At 40.8% G+C, this 24579-nt stretch overlaps 2 protein-coding genes across 2 annotated transcripts in view; both read right to left on the reverse strand.

Annotated features, from left to right (window-relative positions):
- LOC135712290 (mitochondrial amidoxime reducing component 2-like) overlaps positions 1-24579 on the reverse strand; it is a 141036-nt gene that overhangs the window by 47364 nt on the left and 69093 nt on the right. The gene's annotated exons all lie outside the window — the stretch shown is intronic.
- LOC135712298 (uncharacterized protein DDB_G0271670) overlaps positions 1-24579 on the reverse strand; it is an 87679-nt gene that overhangs the window by 28194 nt on the left and 34906 nt on the right. Inside the window, exons 2-3 of the mRNA XM_065235266.1 lie at positions 22539-22781; positions 56-160 (exon numbers count right to left, since the gene is read on the reverse strand). Of these exons, the coding sequence (XP_065091338.1) occupies positions 56-160; positions 22539-22664 (231 nt within the window). The 5' untranslated portion in view covers positions 22665-22781. The remainder of the gene's footprint in view (positions 1-55; positions 161-22538; positions 22782-24579) is intronic.

The following is a 24579-nucleotide window of genomic DNA, read 5'->3' on the forward strand; positions in this document are numbered from 1 at the left end:
TATTTGGTTGTTGAAGTGAACGGACGATGTGTGACGGTCATCCCGAATCACTTACCTGCGAGATAGTTGGGAACAGCTCCCGGAGGATGCCGATCGTTCGCTTGTTGCGTTCGTTGATTTTCTGGTCACCGGAGTCGACCAGTGTGATGACGTCTAGTTCCTGGAAATAGAGGATGGGAACGGGTGAGAAACGAACATTTTTTAGTACATTTGAATTGAGATTACAATTATTTAGTACAGCATGAGTTTAACAAAATTTGAACTTTCACAAACTTCTATACGGCCATACAAAAAAAAACATGAGGCAAATTTATTTATCGATGAGTTCCTGAACTTTTGGCGGTTATGAGTAAACTAAACTCAAATATGGGTCATTCTCATTGGCCGTGCGCACCAAAACTGCCCAAAATGCAGCGCTCGCACACCTGTCGTGTTTACTTTTGCCCCATTTCTGGTTCAACCGAGCGTCCAACCAAGTGGCATCACGTGGGGGGATTCCCGCAGTCTAGTGACCCCCAAAATCAGCAGCTTCAAAACAGAAGCCTCCCTGCTCTGGCCTAACGATTTCATAACAAACATCGAGCGAGCAGAGGAAAAAAAAAACCAGTTTGCTCAAGCCTGCTACTCACACACGCTTTAAAGTCGGATTGGGGCGCTTGGCCAAGAAAGTGAGTGGCAAATGGGGAAAAAAATAAGACAAAAGCAAGACGAAAATTTGTTTAAATGGTCGAGAAATACCAGTCAGTCGGTTATGAAAATTATCAAGCGGCTCGGCCGCGGCGGAGAGGTGGATGAAAGCGAAAATTGGTTAATTTTGAATGCTTTCGGTTTCGGTTGCAATCGAAGTGGGTGAGTCGATGGTTATTTGGCCGGTTTAATTCGAGAGTGATCGGTTGATTGTAAGTGATAATTTATAGGCGTTTATTGATTTTTTTTTTGGCTTTGGATAATTGCCCGATTTTAGATGGGGTTTCAGCAGGCTATTACTATTACAGTATTGTATGATAAATTTTAGTACAGAGCTTTTGTTTCAGAATGGGGATCAACAAACGTGATTTTTTTTTAATTGTCTTGAAAAACCACTTTCTGAGTAAGTTACGTGTTCGTTAGATGCAGTTTTAGGCATGAAACTTAAACTTTTGATAGAGCTGGAAATAGGGCGTAACAGCTTTTGTAAACAATGACTTCTCTCGATGATTTCTCGAAACTCAAGTCACCCCCACGCCAACTAACATAACCAACGGGAAGAAGAAGTCTTCCCCTACCCGATGCAGATGTTGATTTAACGGCAGAATCAAATGTGCAGCGATCCCATCTGTCAAAACCATTTAAATGTTTTATCTAGATAAACATAATTTGTCCGGAATAGATTAGACACGAACCAACTCATAAATTTGATGGCTAGGATAAATATTTTCCGCGTACACTGCCAGTTTTGTGCTTTGATCAGAAATTTCTTGGTAATTTGTATGATCATTAATGTCGGTTTGTCGGTGGTTTTAGCACAAATTAGTAAGGATCTTCAAATCAGGGGAGACAGGTGTTTTGAGGCAAAGTCTTCAACAAGATCGAACAAATGTTTTCGTCGCTTCTTTTCATGTTGGCGAATGGGGGTAGGGCTTTTGATACGTTATTTTTTGTTTAGTTGATATTCTACGATTTATGGAAATTTGCATGTGCCCGTGGTCTATTTACTCCTAAGGTTTGCATTTTTGATGAGTTTTATTTTAAAAATAAATTATTTATACCGAAGATGTACTTTTTGAGATATTTACACCTTTTTTAATTTTTACTCAAAATTACTAAAACAAACTTACCGCGTATATTTTTCCCAGAATGATTTTACTTTTCTTAACGAATTTATGTCGTCCAGCATTGCGATCAGAAGTGAGGTTTTAATGCAACAATTTATTGAAAAATGTCAAAGACGCCATTCTAATATAAATCACTAGATCCAAAAATTTTGCAATAATGTGAATAATTGCCTATAACACATAGCTATGCAACACAGCTAAAAAAAGTAGTGTAAATTTCCGTTACTATGATGCACATAAATGGAGCGTCATATATCATACAAGTTTAGATTAAAGGACGTGTAAATTTATGAGACATGTCATGCTATATTTCATATATTGTATGCAACTGTCCACTTTTGTTTGCAACATTTCTTGCAAGCTGCTAGTTTACGTTAAAAGGAAGTTTACATGCATGAATGTTTGCATGCATGGATGTTTACATCACTAGAAAAATTCAGAATTTTTTGGTGTGAAAGTTTCATGTAAACCGGGAAATGTCGAGCCTTAAATTTTTAATTTTTGTTTATCCTATTTGGGCTGGAACTGGTCAGATGTTATAAGAACTTCTCGAAAATTGTTGAAACTGCAGAACAATTGCGGCTTCTTTAGGGAAGTCCAGAGATGTCTAAAGATTGTACGGAAATTCCGTGAGCATTAGGGTAGTTTCGATAACATTTTAACTTCAAGGCAGTTCCAACAATTTGAGGAAAATTGTGAGCAGAACTTCTGAGGATATTAGAAAAGTTCAAAGAACTTCTGGGAAGTGCAGAGAATTTTAATGCAGTCCAGACAAATTCACGATAGTTTAGAAAGAACAGAACAGTTCCAAGATCTTTAGGAAAATTCCGGGATCTTCAAGGCTGTTCAATGACTATCTGGGCTGCTGCAAATTTCTGTCATGTTTCAAGTTATCCTGTCTACAGATATCTGTTGGATATCCATATACTCGCTCAAACTAATGGCATATACTGTCTGTTTCTCTATAATCCAGCGAAAAGCTTCGATATTATCACATCCCGATTCTTATTTTTAGACAAAGATAGCAAAAAAGACATGGTGAGATAAAGGGTGTATTCGATAAAATTGGCACATACATATTTACTCTCCTTAAATCAATTATCGGACAAACGTGTTAAGATTTACATAATTTGTTGTGTTCAATTTCGTCTCCCATCCCAAATTCCCGAACCTTCCTTTTCACTCCACCCATAAAATTTGGTATAACCAATTTTCCCAGTGCTGAGTACCAATGCTACCAACTCCAGGGAGGCAGCTCCTATACCTGGAACCTACCCAGAGAGGGTCTAGTAAAGGGTGATACGGTCAAAATTTGGTCAAGGGAAAACGCGTGTAAATCGGTGAAATCGTTTATTTAAAAAATCAAATTAAATTTCTTTTTCAAGTTCAATTAGTATAAAATTCAGGAAAAATATTCAGTTAGGCTTCCGCTTTTCCAAATCCGAATTGCCGGGCCTTACGCTTGACCCCTGCCATCAGATTTTGTACAGCCACCTTGTCCACCTTCTTCGCCGCAGAAAGCCAGTTTGCCTTGAACTGCTGCTCGCCCTTAGCAGTTTTTTGGTCTTCTTTAGGTTCCGCTTGACAATAGCCCAGTATTTCTCAATTGGGCGGAGCTCTGGCGTGTTGGGAGGGTTCTTGTCCTTGGGAACCACCTGCACGTTGTTGGCGGCGTACCACTACATGGCCTTTTTACCGTAATGGCAAGATGCCAAATCCGGCCAAAACAGTACGGAACAACCGTGTTTCTTCAGGAAAGGCAGCAGACGTTTATTCAAACACTCTTTCACGTAAATTTCTTGGTTGACAGTCCCGGGAGCTATGAAAATGCTGCTTTTCAAGCCACAGGTACAGATGGCTTGCCAAACCAGATATTTCTTTGCGAACTTTGACAGTTTCATGTGCTTGAAAACATCTGCTACCTTTCCTCTTCCTTTTGCCGTATAAAACTCCTGTCCCGGAAGCTGCTTGTAGTCGGCTTTGACGTAGGTTTCGTCGTCCACTACCACGCAGTCAAACTTCGTCAGCATCGTCGTGTACAGCCTCCGGGATCGCGCTTTGGCCGTCGTATTTTGTTTATCATCGCGATTTGGAGTCACTACCTTCTTGTAAGTCGATAGTCCGGTTCGTTTATTGGCTCGATGCACGGTTGTAGACGATACACCCAGCTTATTTGCGGCATCTCGGAGAGAGAGGTTAGAGTTTCGCTTGAAACTACCGGCAACTCTCTTTGTCGTCTCAGCGGCTTCCGGTTTTCGATTTCCCCCCGATCCAGACTTCCTGGCTGTCGACAAACGTTCCCCAAACACTTTAATTACATTTGTAACGGTTGATTTGGCAACTTTTAGCGATTTTGCCAACTTTGCGTGCGAGTAGCTCGGATTTTCGCGATGCGCGAGCAAAATTTTGATACGCTGCTCTTCTTGCTTGGACGGCATTTTGACAACTGAAGAGTGAATTCCAAAATCAAAATAGGAACAACATTCTACACACACACACCTTCAAAATGAGGGGTGTTCAGGTTTTTTAAATGCAAAATTGAAAGAAATACGTCAAGTTGATATTGACCAAATTTTGACCGTATCACCCTTTATAAGAGAGAAGCGGATTCAAAACAATCTGCCTTGGCAACCTATGCTAAGGTGATTTCTAGCTGCACTGCAAATGCAATCAAGATAGGCGCTGCTCGATCGGCTCTGGCTTTGACAGTTCGTTTGGCTCAAACCCAGCCAGTCATGAACCGGAGACCAACGGCTTTACTTCCCTTCCGAAGGCGTGATCAGAGATGTTGTGCCTCAGAACATGCCGGCGGCGCCGACTGGGCTTGAACCCAGACACCTTAGACTTTTAAGAGACATCTCGAATTGACATGTTTGGACGGGTTTTGAACTGTTGTACCACTTTCCTGGCCATTTTACTGTCCATTGGACCACTTTTAAGATCACTTCCTTTCTTCCTTCGTACGAAGGAGTAATAGATAGAGTTAGTGTTGAATAAATAATGAGTAAACGAGTGAGCGTGAAGTGTGATAGTCCGTATGTAAACGGATTCTCATTGGTTAGAGAATTTTGATAGGTTAGCAGGTACCTCAGCTCGTTGAAGACATTCTTGTGACGAATTTATGGTGGAGAAGCAGCAGCAGCAGCAGCAGCAGAAGTAGCAGCAGGAACTGCTGCAAGCAGTCAAGGAGAGCAGCCAAGAGCATCGCTGATTCGAGTCGCCGTGACCGAGGCTGGAAACCTCGGTCCGGTCACGACAGAAAGCACGTTTGATTGAGCTGAATTTTGCGTATATTATGACTCAATTTAATGTCAAAATTGACGCTGTCTTGTCAGTCTCAGAACACCTACATTTTCATCAATTTTTCAAGTGTGGACGTAAAAAAGGAGATGCATTTCCTCAATCGAATGGGGAACATAGTATATCAAGGGAACAACAATGTGTGTTTCCTTTGTAAAAGTGAGGTGCACCGGATGAATTCCTGCTCCAAACGCAAGGAGCGGAAGCAGCCTGTACAAAAATAAACGGAAGAAGAAAGCCAACAATGGGATAAGAAAGAGACTAGTACCAACAATCAATACGAAACTAACGATTTTAAATTGGCTCACCACTTTAGTAGCCTATTGGTCCCAAGCAAACGATTAACGTACCCTATTCTAGTTGAAATTCTATTACTACACTATGTTTGTTTTGATTCGCTATGAAAGTTTGACAGATAACATCAGGGGTGTGTGGATTCATGCAGAACCTGCAGGGGTGAGTGAAATAGCTTGGGACTGCTTGGGACCGTTGTTCTGGTACTGAGTGAGGCAAAAATAATAATGATTTTCTTCGGGACCCAGTGGTCTTAGAGTTACCTCTATGCTAGTACGTACGCTGGTGTAGTGACTGGAGGTACATCGCCAAACGAGGAAGGTAGTGATGGATGTGACGTCCCCGGACGCCAATAAGAACAGTGGAGAGGAAGAAAGCGCTGCTGAGAAACAGCAGCCACCTGTTTTCATGTGCAAAAATCATACGTATTACCTGGGAAGGAGAGCAGACTCGAAAAATCTGAACATCGAAAGAAACAAAGAATTAAGCTGTCCCGAACTGTCTCTGGGAGTCAAGCAGTTTGATCAACAATCAATACGAAACTAACGATTTTAAATTGGCTCACCACTTTAGTAGCCTATTGGTCCCAAGCAAACGATTAACGTACCCTCTTCTAGTTGAAATTCTATTACTACACTATGTTTGTTTTGATTCGCTATAGAGCTTGCTGACGTTTATCGTATGCACACTACGTCACGTATACGTATACGCAAAAGTTTTCATCGGGAAAAAAAAACTTCATAGTGAAAAATTTTCCAGATGAAAACAAATCACTGACACAATCACACTTTAGCAATCTCTATGAAAGTTTGACAGATAACATCAGGGGTGCAGAACATGCAGGGGTGAGTGAAATAGCTTGGGACTGCTTGGGACCGTTGTTCTGGTACTGAGTGAGCCAAAAATAATAATGATTGTCTTCGGGACCCAGTGGTCTTAGAGTTACCTCTATGGTTTGATTATGCTTTTCTTATAGTTGAATTAGAATTCACAAGGCGCTATTGAAATCTTGCGCAAAGTTATGTATAGTTAAGTGTATTTTCTGCTTCTCCCTCCCAGCGTATTACCAACCGGTGCAAACTGACGATTTTATATTGGATCACTACTTGACTAGCCTATTGGTCCCAAGTAAATCGATTAACGTACCCCATTCTAGTCAAAACTCTAGTACTACACAATGTTTGTTTTGATTCGCTATGAAAGTTTGACAGATAAAATGAGGGGTTCGTGGTTTTTCCTATGTTTCGAGGGGTGCATCGATTAGCTTGGGACCGAAGAGAGTACCAGAGCTGAGCCAAAAAGTTGAGCAAGATTCTTCGGAACCTACTAGTCTTAGAGTTACCTATATGGTATGACTACTACAAATTAGGGATAGTGGACTATACCGAGAAGGGGCGGATAAAGGATGGATAAAGGACGAAGAGAAGGCCAATCGTCTGGCACTGCTGAAGGAAAAACAATTGGCAGAGGCAAGGAAGTTGAGGGCACGGTTGAAAGCGAAAGCTAAACTCAAGTCACCTACAAGGAAGAGTGAAGAGAATTCATAAACTATGTCTTTAATTATACTTTAATGAAACTATTATTTTATGGATATTGGCTCCGTGGAGTCGTATTGGACATGTGTGCCTAACAAATAGACTACTGAAAAAAATAACCGGAATAATATGTTGGAAAGGGTGTCCCACATCAAATTGCGTTACGGATAAAACGCTGTAGAAAATTTCCTAGTTGACCGATCCTTTTCAAACTTTCAGAAAATAAAATATAACCCATTATTAAGCTTTTGGCATATTTATTTCATTCAACTTCAATACCATAACCGTACGCTCGCACCTTACTCGCTTAACTCCACTCATTAGGTTCTGTACAACATCTGGCTGCAGCTTCTTCTGTATGGAACCCAGCTTTTTCTTCATGTCTTCCTCATATTTGATCTCCTTGGGATGCTTCCTTAGTGCCCGCTTCATAATAGCCCAGTATTTTTCGATGGGATTTAGTTCCGGTGCGTTGGAGGTGTTCATGTCCTTGGGTACGAAAGTGACCCCGTTGGCTTCGTACCACTCCTGGACAACATTTGAATATTGGCACGAAGCTAGATCCGGCCAAAAGATTGTAGGGACCTCGTGTTGCTTCAACAGAGGAAGCAGACGCTTCTGTAGATACTCCTTGAGGCCCGTTTGAAGTCCCGGTAGTCACGAGCGGCGCACTCCGTTTGTCACATGAGCAGATCGTTTGCCAAATCATATATTTCTTGGCAAACTTTGAAAGTTTCGGCTTCCCTACTTCCTCCGGAACATCAGACTTGACTGGAAGGTGTAGAACAGTAGCCCCGGAAGCTGCCGGAAGTCCGCCTTAACGTAAGTCTCATCATCCATGATGAGACAATGACGCCTCGTCAGCATCTGGGTGTACTGTTTCCGGGCCCGTGACTTTCCCACCGTATTTTACCGTTCGTCACGATTTGGAACCTTCTGCACTTTGTACGTATGCAGTCCGTCCCGGTCCTTGGCTCTCTGAACGAAAGACTTGGATAGATTCAAGTTTTTGGTCACATCGCTTTCATGACACGCTTGTGATCCTGATCACTAATAGAAGATCCATTCTGACCGCATTTCTCCTTCCATTCGATGCTCAGAGTTTCGTAGTAATGTTCAATAGCACGACTCACCGTTGACTGCACGATTCCGAGTTGTTTTCCGATGTCCCGAGAGTTGAGGATCTGCGCAGAATCAATTTTGACTGACAGCGATAAAAATACAGTGTAAATAATACACTCCAAACTACTTCTACCCAAATTTTCAAGAGAAAATACCCAAAATGAGTAATTTTCTACAGCGTCTTTTCCGTGATGCAATTTGATGTGGGACACCCTTTACTGGTGAAATCGTTCGTTCCACGCCCTTAATTATTGCTTCAAACCGTATAATGATCGATTCATTATTCCTCCTTCCAAAGCTTCAGGAAGTATCATATAAATTTCCTCGTTATATTTGGCACCGGTGGTGTAGTGGTAAGCGTGGGTCTGGGTTCAATCCCAGCCGAGGTCGGTGGGATTTTTTCTGAGGCATAAAAATCTCCGGTCACGTCTTCCTTCGGAAGGGAAGTAAAGCTGTTGGTCCCAGCCCATGTGTGTGTTGAATGGGTGCGATATCCTAAGCAGGTGTGGAAACTGCCTTCCTGCACATTCGATTGCCGTCAGTGGGTCGCAATCGATGTCCGTCCGTGATTAGCAGTTGATTGTGGAACAGAGACCGACGTTAAATGAAGGAATGAAGAAGTAAATTTCCTCTTGTAGGTGTCCGTTCAAAAATGCCGTTCTAACGTCCATTTGATGCATTTCCAAACGTTCCTGATTCGCCACAGCTAGAACTGTACGTACTGCGTTCAATCTTACTACCGGAGTATACGTCTCGGTGTAATCATATCCATAACGTTGCGAAAATCAACGCGCTGCCATCACACTTCAGCTTAAAAACGATCTTCCGATGAGCGGTCATCTCCTTCTCGACGCCAATCGTCCCGCTTCTTTCCGTCAACGTATCAGGAAAATCTTCAACGAAATTTAACGCACTCAATGCACAGTAGACTGATGCATAATTTGACATTTTCGCTCCACAGTGCTCAAGCGGTTCCAAATCGGGTCTAGATTAGCTTCCCAAGGTTTTGAACTGATTTGGTAAGAAACTGACTGGGCACAAACCATTTAAAGTTTCTATGGAAATTATTATGGAGAAAACAAACTTTTTCTTCGTAGTCTTCTATCCTTCTTCCATATTGCACCGTTAAATATATCTATAGCTATTCTCAGCTACAATTTTACGAAATACTGTTTTTCAGTCAAACATCAAATTAAATAGTTATTAATTGTTTAAGAGATTGATAATCTTATGGCATGATCAAGCAACTGTTTTGTGGGCAACACTGTATTCTGCAGTGTGACATAGTAGTCATGATGTTTTAGCTCTATTCTACGCACCAGAAACATCAATGTTGCCTGCTGAGCAGCTGATTGAGCATAATCATAAGACAATAGTAACTTGAATCATTAATAAAATTTGATCCTTACATTTTATCGAAGAATGGTTTTCAACAAAGTTGTAGCTGTAAAAATTTACTACAATTACAGCTATCAGTTTTTACAGCAGAGTAATAGCAATCGGTCCGCACTCGTGTTTATTTCAGTTACCATGGGGACGTAATTTGTGATTAGCTCCGGTCCCTTTCAAATTGTATCATTATTTATGTACGGCCTTAAATTTGAAATGACGTTTCACATTCATCTAGTGATGGCCGATTCTCGATTATATCTAGAAATACTTAGAGGGAGAGATAGGCGGAGAAAACAAAATACAATTCGGCAACAGGGATTTGTACCTAAATTATCTTGCAACCCTTGCTAGAAGCTAGCATTTTACATGACTTTTATTTTTGATTTGATTTACGTGCAAAATAATAATTGGGTGCATCGCAATATTTTGCACATTTCTTAGTGCTATTAGTTAACCAACTTAGATCAATTAATCAATAGGGTTAAAATATTGTTTTTGATTTAAAAATCTAGTTGAATTTCAGAAGCACGCGAAACATAAAGGTGATAGAATTTCTGTTGCATTGCAATACTCTCAAAATTAATCTAGTAAGAATAAGAAATCCTCGGAAAAAATCTAATAGGAATGTTCGATTGGCTCAGATTGTGACAGTTCAGTTGGCTCAAAAGATTCTCTCCGCCTATCTCTCCCTCTGAGAATTTCTAGTTATATCATGCTGATATAAGCATTATACCCCGTTCAAATTACAGCCTATATCACGTAATATAGACTGTCTTGCAATGAACACTCATACATAGGATTTCCAGTGAAAACTAGATGGATGAGTGCTCACTGCAAGACAGCCTATATCACGTGATATACGCTGTAATGAGAACGGGGTATTAACTTCTCCAGTGGATCAACACCCATCGTTTCAAACATATGCTGCACTCTCATTGGTGGAAAAATGACAGCACAGTGAACAAAAAATAATCGATTAGATGTTAATCGAATAATTTAAAAAATGGGACATCTCTGATTTTGGTGTGATGTTTTGATAAAAAAAGAGCGCAAAATCTCATCTCTATCGAGGGGGCAGCAAAACCACAAAATTACCTTCATGCGCGGGGTATTCATTGGATGAAAGGGACCGTGAAAGAGGACACTAAAATAAAAAGTTTTTCTTTCGACTGTTTCATCTTAGTATTCTTCTTTGGTAATAGGGTTAATTATTAGATAGATATGAATTCAAAATTTGGTTTTCCCATTGTAATTTCCATATAAATTTCAAATGGTTTGTGCCAAGTCAGTTTCTTACTAAATCAGATCAAACCTTGGTAGGCTAATCTAGACTCGATTTGGAACCGCTTGAACACTGTGGAACGAAAATTTCAAATTTTGCATCAGTCTAATGCACAGGCACAGTTCACATCATAATCTATGTGTGTGCCCTTATTATCTCTCCGATGATCCTCCAGCAGAGCCTGCTGAATCATTGTCATCTTCAGATCTAAGGTTTTCATCACCACCTGAGTAGGCACTTAAGCTTCCGTATTTACTTCCGGCATCACTCCCTGCTTCGTTTCCAGCATCTTTCCCAGCGTAACTATCAGTTTCACTGTTCTCCGCTTCACGCTCGAATCGAACCGTTTCAATCTATGGTGACTTCTTCTCGTGGCTCTGAAGATTTGTCGTCGTCAAGATTGATGTTCCAGATTCGACAATGATCACATCCCATTGCACTACCACCTTCTTTCGCTATCGCGTATCCCTAAAAGATTCCCTTCCACGCTTTGCTGTCGAGTTTCGATGCCCCTTCGGTATATGGCAGTAAGCCGGACTGGAATCCTGTTGTGATCCGAAATATTTAATTTTATATCGTTTTTGCAAGAATGCTGTTGGTGTCCAGGAATATAATTTTTGAGATAATAAAAAAAAAATTGTCATAGTGGTTATGATTAGAGTCGGTGTATAATGAGTCACGCCAAGAGAAAAACAGTTGAACTCGCATCACGGTTTTCGAAAGATTTCCATTCTTTTCACTTGGCAACAGAGGACTTCTACAACAACTTCAAATGACTTCTAGCGAGAGAAAAAAAATGCGGCTGTGGTAAATCATTATATCAGTGATTTTGTCAAATTATCTTAACAAAAAATAGTAGAAATTCTCATTACTGATCATTACCGAACGTATCCCATGACAATTTAAAGCTCACTGCGTGTTTATGCTCATTTCTTCGATTATATTTTATATTTTATTGCAATACCTTTCGTGGACCTTTCATAGCATCGTAATGTTTGTTTACTTTGCCCGATAGGTAGCCGGTTTGACGGTTCGATAGGTAGACTTGGCTTCACTCTTGGCGTGACTCATTATACACCGACTCTAGTTATGATCTTCCGGATTTCTTGTGTGTGAATCGGCGAATCAAAGCAAAATTTCATGAAATTTGACAGATATCAAAACGTCATTATCATGTTCACCCACTCGCCATCTGTGAGTCAATCGTCACTTTGATAGGCGAATCCAATAGAAACTGAGCGATTGTTCCAACCTCTGGCGGTGAATAGGGGAACCATCAAAAGAGTGATGAGGGTGGAACTTTTCGCTGTGAAGCATAGGAAGAGAAACATACTTTCACCTTTCCTGATTAATTTATCCACCGCATGTGCTTGAAATCATCATCAAAATCCGGCTGGTGCTTCCATATATTTTTGATGAGAAAAATTAAGATTTATAAAATTGTCCCAGTGTTTATGATCTTCCGGATTTTCAATGTGTGGTTATTTCAGCTGTAAATCAGTTCCGATCTGTAGACAATCGAAAAATAAGACCACTCCCGATGGAAATTTGCAAGTTGTGCATTAAAATGTACATTATTTTGAGTTTTGAAAATCGTCATTATGATGGAAGCTAATGGATTGGATGCCATTTCCTCTCAAAATCCGCTAGAGAACCTTCATTGATGCCTATTCTTCAATAGTTGAGCTACAAATAAGCTGGTGGTGAATATAAGAACGTCAAAAAGAGTGTTGTGAGCAGACATTTTCGCCGTGCGACATTGGAAGCGGAACTCTTTTTCGCTTTTCCTAATAAATTGATCCATCTGAGATGCTCGAAAACTTGATCTATAGTTGAAAATTTAATTCTGTATCATCTTTGCAAGGATTCTGCTAGTGTTCAGGAATATTTTTCTTGAGAAAATTGCAAAATTCCAATAGTGCCTTAGTGTTTATGATCTTCCTGATTTCTTGTGTGTGAATAGTTTAGGTGCAAATCAGTTCAGATGTGTGGAAAATCGTAAAATAAGCTAACTACCGATCGAAACTGGCAAGATGTTCAATGAAAAATGATTTAATTTGCGTTGTGAAAAATCCTTCTTCTGATGTAAACAAACGGTTTGGTTGACGTTTTCTCTCGAACTAGCGTGGTGCCCTCTATGTTGGTGGTGCATTAAAAAGGCCTATTACCAAATATATTATATTAACAATATGATCCATTCATGCCTTTTCCAAATATTGCAATAGCGACCTGCAAAATATTGCTTCACGCACCATCTAGCGTTGAAAAAGGTCAGCAACAATCATTCAATTACAATCGAGGGGTGCGAATATAGCATTTATTACAAAAGTAAGAGTCACATTATTTTCATTAATTACATTGTGTATATTACTTTAAAATTTGTCTGACATGTCACTGTTGTCATCAAATAAAATAATATGCTGAAATACATTCATTTGAAATATTAAACAAATTCTCATTTGGTTTACCCCTTGTGGCGATAAACAAATACATTGGTAGCCTTTTTGACCACAGAGGTGCTTTCATCGCTAAAAATTTGGTTCGCCAGCTAAACGAAAGAGTGGATCATATTGTTAATATAATATATTTGCTATTACGGAGGAAACGTCAACCAAACATTTTTTACTTCTCAAACGAATGCATATTTTTATGCATATCTTGCATATGTCCATCTAGAGGGGTCTCATTTTATTATTTTTCACAAATATCACCACATTAAAAATCCGGAAGATCATAACCGCTGGGATAGTTTTATAAATCTTCAATTCTCTTAACAACAATATGTGGAAGCACCAGCCGGATCACTGCAAAATCGATACAGAAAACAAAATATTGAAAAGGCCTATATAAATAGGCCTATAGAAACTAAACCATCGATTCAACTTCTGGTGGTGAATAGGAGAACGTCAAAAAGAGTGTTGTGAGCAGACATTTTTGCCTTGAGGCATAGGAAGCGGAACACATTTTTACTTTTCCTGATAAATTGATTCATCTGAGATGCTCCAAAACTTAATCTACAGTTAAAAAATTCAATTCTGTAACGTTTTTGCAAAGATCCTGCTGGTGTACAGGAATATTTTTGTTGCGAAAAATGAAAAATTAGAAAAGTACCTTAGTGGTTATGATCTTCCGGATTTAATGTGTGTGGATAGTTGAGGTACAAATCAGTTCAGATATGTGGAAAATCGTACAATAAGACGATTACCGATAGAAATTGGCAAGATGTTGAATGAAAAATGCTTTAGTTTGCGTTGTGAAAAATAGTTATTCTGATGTAAACAAACGGTTTGGTTGACGTTTCTCCTCGAACTCGCGTGGCGCACTCTACGTTGATGGTGCATTAAAAATGCGTATTGTCTTATTGTACGATTTTCCACAAATCTGAACTGATTTGCACCTTAACTATTAACACACAAGAAATCCGGAAGATCATAACCACTAAACGAGGGGGGCGACACATCTAAATCTCAATTCTAGATGCTCGAAAAATCTCACATTAACGAATCGATCTTCGAAAAATCATCTTTCATTTCTCGCATCTAGTCGCATCGTGCTTCATCTTTTTGCAGGAAATCTTCAAAATCGACATAAATCTTCCTTCTATCTACTTAGCGTGCGTGCAGCTAGCCACAGCAAAACACAATATTTTCTGCATCGTAGATAGAGTCGTCCCCCTCGCCACTAAAGCACTTTTCTAATTTTCCAATTTTATTCAACAAAAATATTCCTGAACACCAGCAGGATCTTTTCAAAAAACGTTACAGAATTAAATTTTTCAACTGTAGATTAAGTTTTGCAGCATCTCAGATGAATCAATTTATCAGGAAATGTTCCGCTTTCTATGTCTCAAGGCAAAAATTTATGCTCACAACACTCTTTTTGACGTTCTCCTATTCACCACCAGAGGTTAAATCGATCGTTTAGTTTCTGTTAAAAAGGCCTATAGAAATTAAGCGATATTTTCAGCCTCTGGTGGTGAATAGGGGAACCCTCAAAAGAGTGATGAGGGCTGACATTTTCGCCGTGCAGCATAGCATCGCATTCCTGATAAATCGTCATCCACGCGGAACATTTTGTTATCTGCATCGATTTTGCAGTGATCCAGCTGGTGCTTCTACATAAAACTGTCCCTACACACCAAATTTATGTTTTCAATATCAGTAAAACGGATTGCTGGATCATGATCAGCAATCCAATACTTTGCTGCAAACGATATTTTTACCGAAAAATTCAGCTAACAAAAACACCCAGTCAAAGAGCTGTCAAACTGTTAGCACTGTTAGCATCACAGTCGCAAGTATTTTTGCGTTCGTACACCATCGGTCAAACCGAAGGAGGAGGAAGAGGCAAAAAACTACAAATAATTAAGATTATACACTGCTTATATTTAATAAATGATACTTGGATAAGAGTCTGGTGATTTTATCTTTATTATTCGTAAATTTGTATCAACGATCTCTTACAGAAGCTGGAAGCTCATATAGTGAAAAAAAAATCGCTTTAATACTGAATTTAATAGTTTAATCAGCAAAATGCTGCCAAATGTCCAAATTTTGAATTGCTGAAAAGATCAGCAAAGAAATATTGCTGATTTTCAGTAAAAGGTTGTCGTTTTTTTTTCCTTTGGTTTGTTTTTTCCGTCGATCTTGTTTTCCGTGCTGAGCACCAATGCTTCCGACGTGCCAGGAAGGTAGCTCTCACACCTGGACCCTACCTATCGACCCATCAACTCATGAACCGGGGACCAACGGCTTTACTTCCCATCCGAAGGAAGGCGTGATCAGAGATGTTATGCCTCAGAACATCCCGGCGGCGCCGACTGGGATTGAACCCAGGCATGCTGGGGTGAGAGGTAATCACGCTTACCACTACACCACCAGCGCCGTTAAAGGTTGTCGTTTTGACAGAAGTTGAAATTGCTGAAAAATTCAGCTGCATTATTTTGCTGGAACGTTTGCTGATCTTTCATCAAGTCTAAAATCAGCAAAATTTTGAGAGAGAAGAGCCTATTAGCCGAAATTTGATGGCATTCGGAGAGGGAAAAATAAAATCGTCTCGTCAGTTGGCGTAATTGTGAAAGCTTATTCAATCTCATCGCTTATCGATGGCATTAAAAATCGTCTAAGCGATTACGATCACCTGACGTCATACAGTGTACCGTGATCGCGCACAGTGCATGATCAAATAGCACTATTCCCCTCCACCGCCACCGCGAGCAGTGCGTGATTGCCCTTGGCCGACTATGTCTGTTACCTGTACAACTACCGCAGGGGGTGCTATTGGACACGTGCACTTCAATTCCGGGCGGAGGGTCGACCGGCGATCACTTCACCGAACACAACAATAGTGGGAAGATGCGCTGCCAAGCGTAATTAGCGCATGCTTTTCAATTTGCTTCAAACTACGAAGTTGCGATTGATCATCAGCTAACCGAGTTGTGCGAGTTGCTATAAAATGAGTAAAGTTTTTATGGCATTCCCACCGCCGTCGACATTACTTCACGTTTAGCGATCTTGTCTTTGTTGTTTTCGAATGCGGTAGTCAAGCTCCCCGCAGGAAACATTTGACAAACGACCGTTCAATTATGGCTAAATGTTTATTTTTTTTTGTTTTAAGTGGACCCACCGAAACGCTAGGTTAGCGACAGGTAACTATCTATATCTGCTGGATTACGATTAATCATACATCGCGTGCAAGAATGCATGCACTTTCGACGCAGTCCGGAAAGGCGGCACCTGCCAATTCGCGATCGCGGTTACCTAATGTTTGTTTGGACAAGGTTTCTGCGGTGGCGATGTAGAGGCAGGAATCCGGCACAATTTTCGATGTTGCTATCATGCGAACATTTGTTTGTACCAACTTAGAAGTAGACCGCGACGTCGGGTGTGATGAACTCGCCAAATTAGGCAATTTGAATGCAAGGTGAGGACGACAACGACGACGACGACGGAGGTTCTCAAGCAAAGCAATTTCAGACTACTAAAATGGGTCTCGATAATTATAATGGAAGCCATTCGCTTGCGTCGTTTCATGGGAATTTGAAAAAAAAAATCAATTTTCAAAATCGCATCGATCTAAACGGCTTTACACTTTGCTGACCATGAATCAGATCCGAACAGGTGGTGATCCGAATGGTAACAAGGTATTTCACGCCTCCCCGCAGCTACCGACCACTGAGCAAAACGGCGATTTCCCTAAAGATAGCGGAAGCCAATCCCGGTCACCCGATTGCATCAATTGAACCTTGACGAGTTGCAGCCGGTAAAGGTTAACGATTCGAGAATTGGACTTTCAGAATCCTTGAAGCTGCTCTGCTCGATACTAAGGCAATCGGACCACTACATAATGAGAAGCGTTTTGTAAAAAAAAAAGAGTTGATAGACTGCTTTTGGTTTCAATGCGGAAGGAACGAGGAATTCGTTGCTCGTAGGAAGGACATGATCTTTATGCAATGGAGATCGTAAATGTCCTGTATCGGTATCACCTTTGATCATGTTCTAAAGGGCATCTTTAAATTTTAGAGAATTTGCAATGTTAATTTGAAAACTTTTACCGGTTATTAATTAATGGCCGCTTCAAAGGTATGTCTTTTCAGAGAAATCTTCACGAACAAGTCCAATAATAAGCACTGATGCAGTCAGGATTAATTCAGAGGAGTTCAAATATTTTAATGATTATGTCTCAAAATAATTATTAGAGGGAATCTGCTACATCAGAAAGATCCTTTACCGTTTGAGATTATTACTCACGATGTTAACAATCCGGAGTAAAATGGAATAATGGAGTTCGTCCCACTCACTTTAATGCACAATTGGATGTTTAAATCATATTAGATTTGGTTTTAATATAAAACTGGAAACAGTAACGAAATAACCGCCATACAACCCTTGCCATAATCATTGGCCTACATTCTTCCGGGAGCTCTTCAAAACAAGCGTTCCTATCCATTCCTCAGATATAGCAAATCCCTCGCCTCTGAGCTGGTGTTCAGTAGGAATAATCAGGATCACATAAGCTTCTAATGTGTCAGAGATCAAAAGGCTCGTCTCAATCAATTACCGGTTCCAGCATCACGCCAACTGCACCTCCTTCAAACGTTGGGTCAGTTTTCACTACCTCTCACGGTTCCTCCCGTTCAAAGAAGGCATCCACAGTAAATTTGTAAGTCGACCAGTTACCGAGACCAACCAATCAATTGATTGGGGTCTACGCCGCTAGAGGCGCTTCCCTTTTATGTTACTTATGACGGGCGCTATAATATATGGATCTTAGGTTCAACATAGAATATTTCGTTATCCTGGCCATATAGAAAGCTACTGTCTTGAGCAAAGTTGTTCAAGTGACCAAGTCTTTTTGGATGGTTGCCACATTAGTTCAGAACTCTCTCACTACGCGGCGCTAGTGTGCACATTTTTTTTAATTACTTTATTTGTACAGGCTCAATCGAATAAACTTGACAGAGCCGAGTTATCATTTTCGTTATACATTATTGATGTCTTAGATTAAAGTTAAAGGAGCAAGACCAAATAATATGATCGGCGTCTTGGTAACCTTGTCCACATTCACAGAGATTTCTGTCCCCCAGCCCAACATGGAACAAGTGAGCGTTTAACGAATAGTGATTGGACATGAGGCGAGACATCATACGAATGAAGTCTCGACCCACATCCAACCCCTTGAACCAAGGACTCTTCGACACCTTAGGGATGATTGGATATAGCCATCGTCCCAAACTCCCTTCACTCCACTTATTCTGCCAGCTGACGAGTGACTGTTGACGATAAATGAAGAAAAAATCATCGTAGGCGATTTGTTGATCGTAAATATCGCCTTCCATAGCGCCCACCTTAGGAAGTGAGTCAGTCATCTCATTGCCCGGAATCGAGCAATGAGTGTGCACATGAACTTCCTAAATATGTTATGTATGAAAAGCTTGTCCACAAAAGGATGTTGCTGTGCAATGTGAGGACAGGAACCGGAAAAGGGATGATGTGTAGAGGCCAGAAATCGATTTCGGACGCCATTTTGCAATCCAAGATGGCGACCATTGCTTCAAGAAAAACTGTCAAATACCCTACAATATGGGTATTTTTGGAAAGGGGATGACGTGTAGAGGCCGGAAATCGATGCCAGACGCCATTTTGGAAACCAAGATGGCGGTCTTGAGTTCAAGAAAAATCTAACATACGCTACAATATGGGTATTTCCGGAAAGGGGACGACGTGTAGAGGCTGGAAATCGATTCTAGGCGCCATTTCGGACTCCAAGATGGCCACCATCGGTTCAAGAAAAACTGTCAAATACCCTACAATATGGGTATTTTTGGAAAGGGGATGTCATTTTGGAATCCAAGATGGCGGCCATTGCTTTAAGAAAAACTGTCAAATTCCCTACAATATGGGTATTTTTGGAAAGGGGACGACGTGTAGAGGCTGTAAATCGATGCCAGGCACCATTTTGTAATCCAAGATGCCAACAAACGGTTAAAAAACAGTCAAATACCACAACATGGGTATTTCCGGAAAGGGAACGACGTGTAAAGGCCAGAAAGGGTTCTCAAACATATTTTTCTGTAACGGGTCCTGGATGATGAAGCCGTTGGTTATGAACAATGTCGCGAATCCAAGGGTCATTAAAAATGTTCAGAAAGCGATTCTCCCTGTTCATTGTCGTAGCAACAAGAAAGGTTGGATGACTCGAGAATTATTTGAGGACTAGATAAACGACTGCTTCTTACCACAGTTGGTTAAGTTTTGCGCAGCCAAGAACATTAGCTTCTATACATGCCACCAAAGATCACGTCTTTAATTCAACCCCTTGATCAAGACATCATCAAACATTTCAAGCTGAACTATGTCAAGAGAAGCTTCTGTTTTATTCTGGAAACAGCCGAGAATGAAGGCCTTTCACTAGCGGATACACGAAAGTAGTTCAGCATCAAGAATTGTTTCGACTGCTTGGATGTGGTTCTAAAGGACATAAAGCAACGCACGTTGGTAAACTACTGGAAGAAAATTCTTCCGTCAAATTTCGCGAGTGACCAATGCCATGAAGACGACAACGAGGCTTTGCAGATCATGTCCGAAATTCTACAAATTCACGTAAAATTTGGTGCGCCGGGGTTAAAAAAAACACAGTGAAATCAACGAAATCATAAGAGATGAGCTACAGTAGATGAAATCGTTTGCAAACTGGACCCATCTACAATGATTATGGATTATATTTTCAAAACTTCTGCGCAATGGACAGTAAGGGCCCATGCATTAATTATGTCAAGCTAAATCGAGCAAAAAATTACCCCCTCCCCCCCTATCGTGACGTTTTTTCTATACCTAATGCATTGCTTGTCACAAAATCTAAGACCCCCCCTCCTCCCTTAGAGTGTTACATACTATATGCATCAACCCTAATGTCGAACAGAGTGCAAAAATGCAAGATTTGTGCATGAACGAGGGTGACTAGAATGCATATAACATGCATTCCGGAAATACCCATATTGTAGGGTAGTTTAGAGTTTTTCTTGTATTCATGACCGCCATTTTCATTTCCAACATCGTGCCTAGCATCGATTTCTGGCCTCTACACGTCGACCCCTTTCCAGAAATACCATTATTGTAGGGTAATTGACAGTTTTTCTTGAACCGATGGTCGCCATCTTGGATTTCAAAATGGCGCCCGAAATCGATTTCCAGTCTCTCTACACGTCATTCCTATTATGTTTCGTGTCCTCACATTGCACAGCAACATCTTATATATCTTTCCAGACATAACATATTAAGGAAGTTCATGTGCACACTAGCGCTGCGTAGTGAGAGAGTTCTGAACTAATATGAACACCATATAAAAAGACATGATCACCTGAGCAACTTTGCTGTTGACAGTAACGTTCTATATGACCAGGATTTGGAGATACAGCTTTTATACTCCGCTCATGCGCACACTAGCGCTGCGTAGTGAGAGTGTTCTGAACTTATATGGCGACAATCCGAAAGGACTTGGTCTTTTGAACAACTTTGCTCAAGACAGTAGCTTTCTATATGGCCAGGATCACGAAATATTCTATGTTGGATTTAAGATCCATATATTATAGCGCCCGTCATAAGTAACATAAAAGGGAAGCGCCTCTAGCGGCGTAGTCCCCAATCAAACCTGAATCCAATGAAACAGGCTTGTTGGTCTATCTTAGTACAACAACTTTGTGCAAGATAGTATGGCTCTATATATTGAAACAAATGAGACAATCCACTACAGCCCCTATTAGTGCAAATCCCATAAGCTGTGGGTATCCTTATTCGCGGATAGCCCGGCAATAAGGAATCATGGCTGTACTTTCTATTTATTTTAGAAGATCCTTTGATATTGCGAGACTATTCACTATATTTATGAGTAAACTAAACTCAAATTTGGGTTGATCTCAATGGCCGTGTATTAATTCTAATCCTACATTTGTCAAACTTACGTGATCTGGATTATCAGCTTGTTCGTTTTCGAGTGTCATAGGTACTACATGATTATGCAGCCTTTGGAATTTTTAACGGAAATACGGGTTGCAATTAGAATTTTTCGTATCTCTGTTGAGATGTTCTCATTAATTGCCAACACTTTCTGAAAACCCTGTTGGGAATCTTTGGATGCCAATGGGATCCATCGACTTTTGACTGGAATTCGAAGAATCCTTACCTAAATACGGAGAATCTTGGCTGGAATTGAGATAATCCCGACTAGAAGTTGGAGAAACACGACTTAGATTTAGAGCATTTCAAATAAGGCCCGTTTAATCTTGACTGAAACTCAGTCGGAAATTATAGGTGGAGAACCTCGACTGGTACCCGAACAATTCCAACAAAGATAAAGGCCTCACCTTGGTTTCAAAAAATATCAAATTGAACCAGGACAGTCCTGACTGAAACCCCAAATTTTGGCTTCGTTTGTTTTGCTCTGTTGCTTCCACTACAAGCTTTCCATCATTTTGTACTTAATTCTTCGAATACCAGTCGGAATTCTCCGGTGTCCCTGACAGAATTTTTCGAGTTGATTATTCGAAGTTATTGTCCACCAATCTTTAAGTTAATAATTAAGGTTCTTTTTCGTCACTTATGACTACACCGAGGCAAAATCGGTATGAATTTCATTGATTTGCCTTATGAAAAATAACGTCGGCAATCAAACTGAGCAGACTGGAACCGAACCAAGGGACGTTTCGATTACGGGTCTAGTTGCTGGACCACTCGTCTGTCAACGCTTGGGAAAATGAAATGACTAAAGGCGTATAAGAGCTACCTCATGTTATACGAGAAAATATCATAAGTCGCATTTATGAAATTCACATGCGTCGTTCATAAGTCGAGCCTCATGAAATTCTTAAGCCTATTTGCCTCAGTCTAAGTGTCTCAACAAACATTTTGGCTGACTTGAAGCTGAATAAGCCGCCTGCCACCCGATGAAACATTGTTAAATTACTATGCAGTCGGCATGTTAGAAAGCATTCTTCCAATTTCAAACAAATCGTTGCTTTTAGGCAGCAATCACTTCTCAATGCTCACCAGAGTCATTTGTTTCTGCACGGAAATCAATTTCCGCAAACCGTCTCCAATTACAGCTACCAAATGCAATTCTCATCTTCCTAGGTTCTTTCATCACTCGATCCTCACCGAGTCAGCAGGCAGCACTGTGAAGTGGTACGCACACGGTGGTCGACCTTCCGTCAAAATGGCAAATGGTAGGTCATCCACGATTTCGCTTTTCTGTTTCATCCTTTCATTCACCAAGATTTTCACCAAAAGTATAATTTCAACTCACCTGATCTCCCTCCAGCGGAATTTTCATCAGTTCGATGTCGGTATTTGGTTCCGGCACCGGGACGGCCAGCACGGCCAGCGCACTGCACGCTATCACGGCTGTCACCACCAGGCGTAGGTTCTTCATTGTGTGTTTGTGAGTGTGTGGGTTTCAGGTGGGGGTGTGTAGGCGAGTTTTGAGTATTTGTTACGGGTGTGACTGCTGGACAAATTAAATAACCTTTGGAGACGGGGAGCCAACAATCTGCAAGAAAAGATTAGACGAGAGTGTGAGTTGGTTGCTTTGGCCAGTACTGAATAAACCCTCTTGATAAGGAGACTTGACCCAGTTTTCCGACTCTTTGGAACTGGTTGAAGAAGACACTTTGTCTGGGCTCGGTTTTCGGACTTTACGATCGTTACGTGAAATCCATCATCGAGACCGAGATGATGCGGCAAAAAACACGTTTTTTTTTTCGGCAATCGTCGTCGAGCATCCCTTTCACTTGCTCGGAGCTGTTGCCGGGCCCCGATGGAAGTGAGAGCAAGAGCGGGAGAGATCTGGTTTTGATGGCTTTCCGCCATCGAAGGTCGTCGGGCGTTGATTTCTTGTGCTGTGTTGTTTGTTTACAACCTAGTAGAGCTGGGTGATGTGTATGACATAATATGATGGCGAACGAACAGCCTGCAGCTGAGATGTGCGAATTGGATTACTCATGCGTGAAAACCGATGACCAACTGGGGGGGGGGGGGGGGGGGGAGGGAGGAATCAAGTGGGGTGCGAATTCGGATGAGACAATCTTACGATTTCTTCGGAACTGCTCAAGGTGGACTCAAAGGGGCACCGTGGATTGTCGCTTACAATTGGAACGCTGAAACCGCAAGCATCCATAACCTTCTCAATAATTTAACGTGCCCGGAGGTTCAAGCTGATGACTCTGCAATAAAGTGTTTGCAAATACTATGAAGCGTCTTATTCGGTAGTTGGGACTGGGGTGCATTTTTTTCAAGCTCGAATTCAATAAGTGAACATCCTCGGCAAATATAGCAACTATCTCGGCCAATGAACGCTAGCCTAAATCATCAATTTCAGAGGACTCCAAGGACATGTCCAGTAGAATTCAATGGTCGAAGATTTTTAAAATTGACACATTTCCAGGGAATCTAAGACTCAGAACCAAGAAGACGCTAAGAGTATTCAGACAAAGATTCCCAAAAGCAAGTATCACGTCCCGGGTAAGTCCAAAGGACATTCCGGGGAAGCTAATGGACAATTTTTGGAAATCAGCAAGTTTGGCAGGAAGATGATCTAAATTTAGAGGTCTCTATGGAATCAGGTTTCAGAGACATCAGGTGATCCCGTCGATTAGAGTTCCCTTCGCCCGTTTCCGAAGATGTTTGAAAATGTGCGCGAAATTTCAAGCGCATGCTCCGCTAGCTATTCACTGGATCCACATGGATTCCCTTAAAACCTGACAACAACTCAGGTTGAAAGTCCTGTTTGAATCCCTCATATGTACATTCCCAAACCAAGTTCAGTGGACGACTGAAGCAAATGCTTGGGAACGTTTACAGCAAAGCCCCATTGCAGTCAGAGTAGATCCAGAACGAGGTTAGAACTCCGAGACCTGCTTAGGAGGATTCAAAGATTAACAGGTCTTGGGATAATCAATCACCTGCCCTGAAATGTCTCCAGAAAATCTTACTAGTAGCTCACATGTTGCATAACAGTTTTGGAAACTTTAATGTGGCTTTGACATTAATGTACATTTTGGATGAAATTTCAGTGTACGGAATCCATCCTGAAATCCCTGGTTTCTCTCATCCATAGTTCGATGCATTTGAGCTCAATGTTCTGCATCTACTTGAACTCTCACACAATAACAAAAATTTAAAGCTGAATAGTAGCTTATTCTGAGAAAAATAACCCCCCCCCCCAAATCAGCTTGTCAGGTCATCGAAAAGTTAGTGGAAGACTTCGTTAAAATTTGAATTGAATATTTGTAATGACGGCTATTAGAACAAATACTTTATGTGTCTTGAATTGAACCATCATAACATTC

Source organism: Ochlerotatus camptorhynchus, unplaced genomic scaffold (assembly GCF_037179485.1).
Source record: "Ochlerotatus camptorhynchus isolate MF236.1 unplaced genomic scaffold, CSIRO-AGI_Acam_v1.1 ptg000467l, whole genome shotgun sequence".
Classification (NCBI taxonomy): Eukaryota; Metazoa; Arthropoda; class Insecta; order Diptera; family Culicidae; genus Ochlerotatus; species Ochlerotatus camptorhynchus.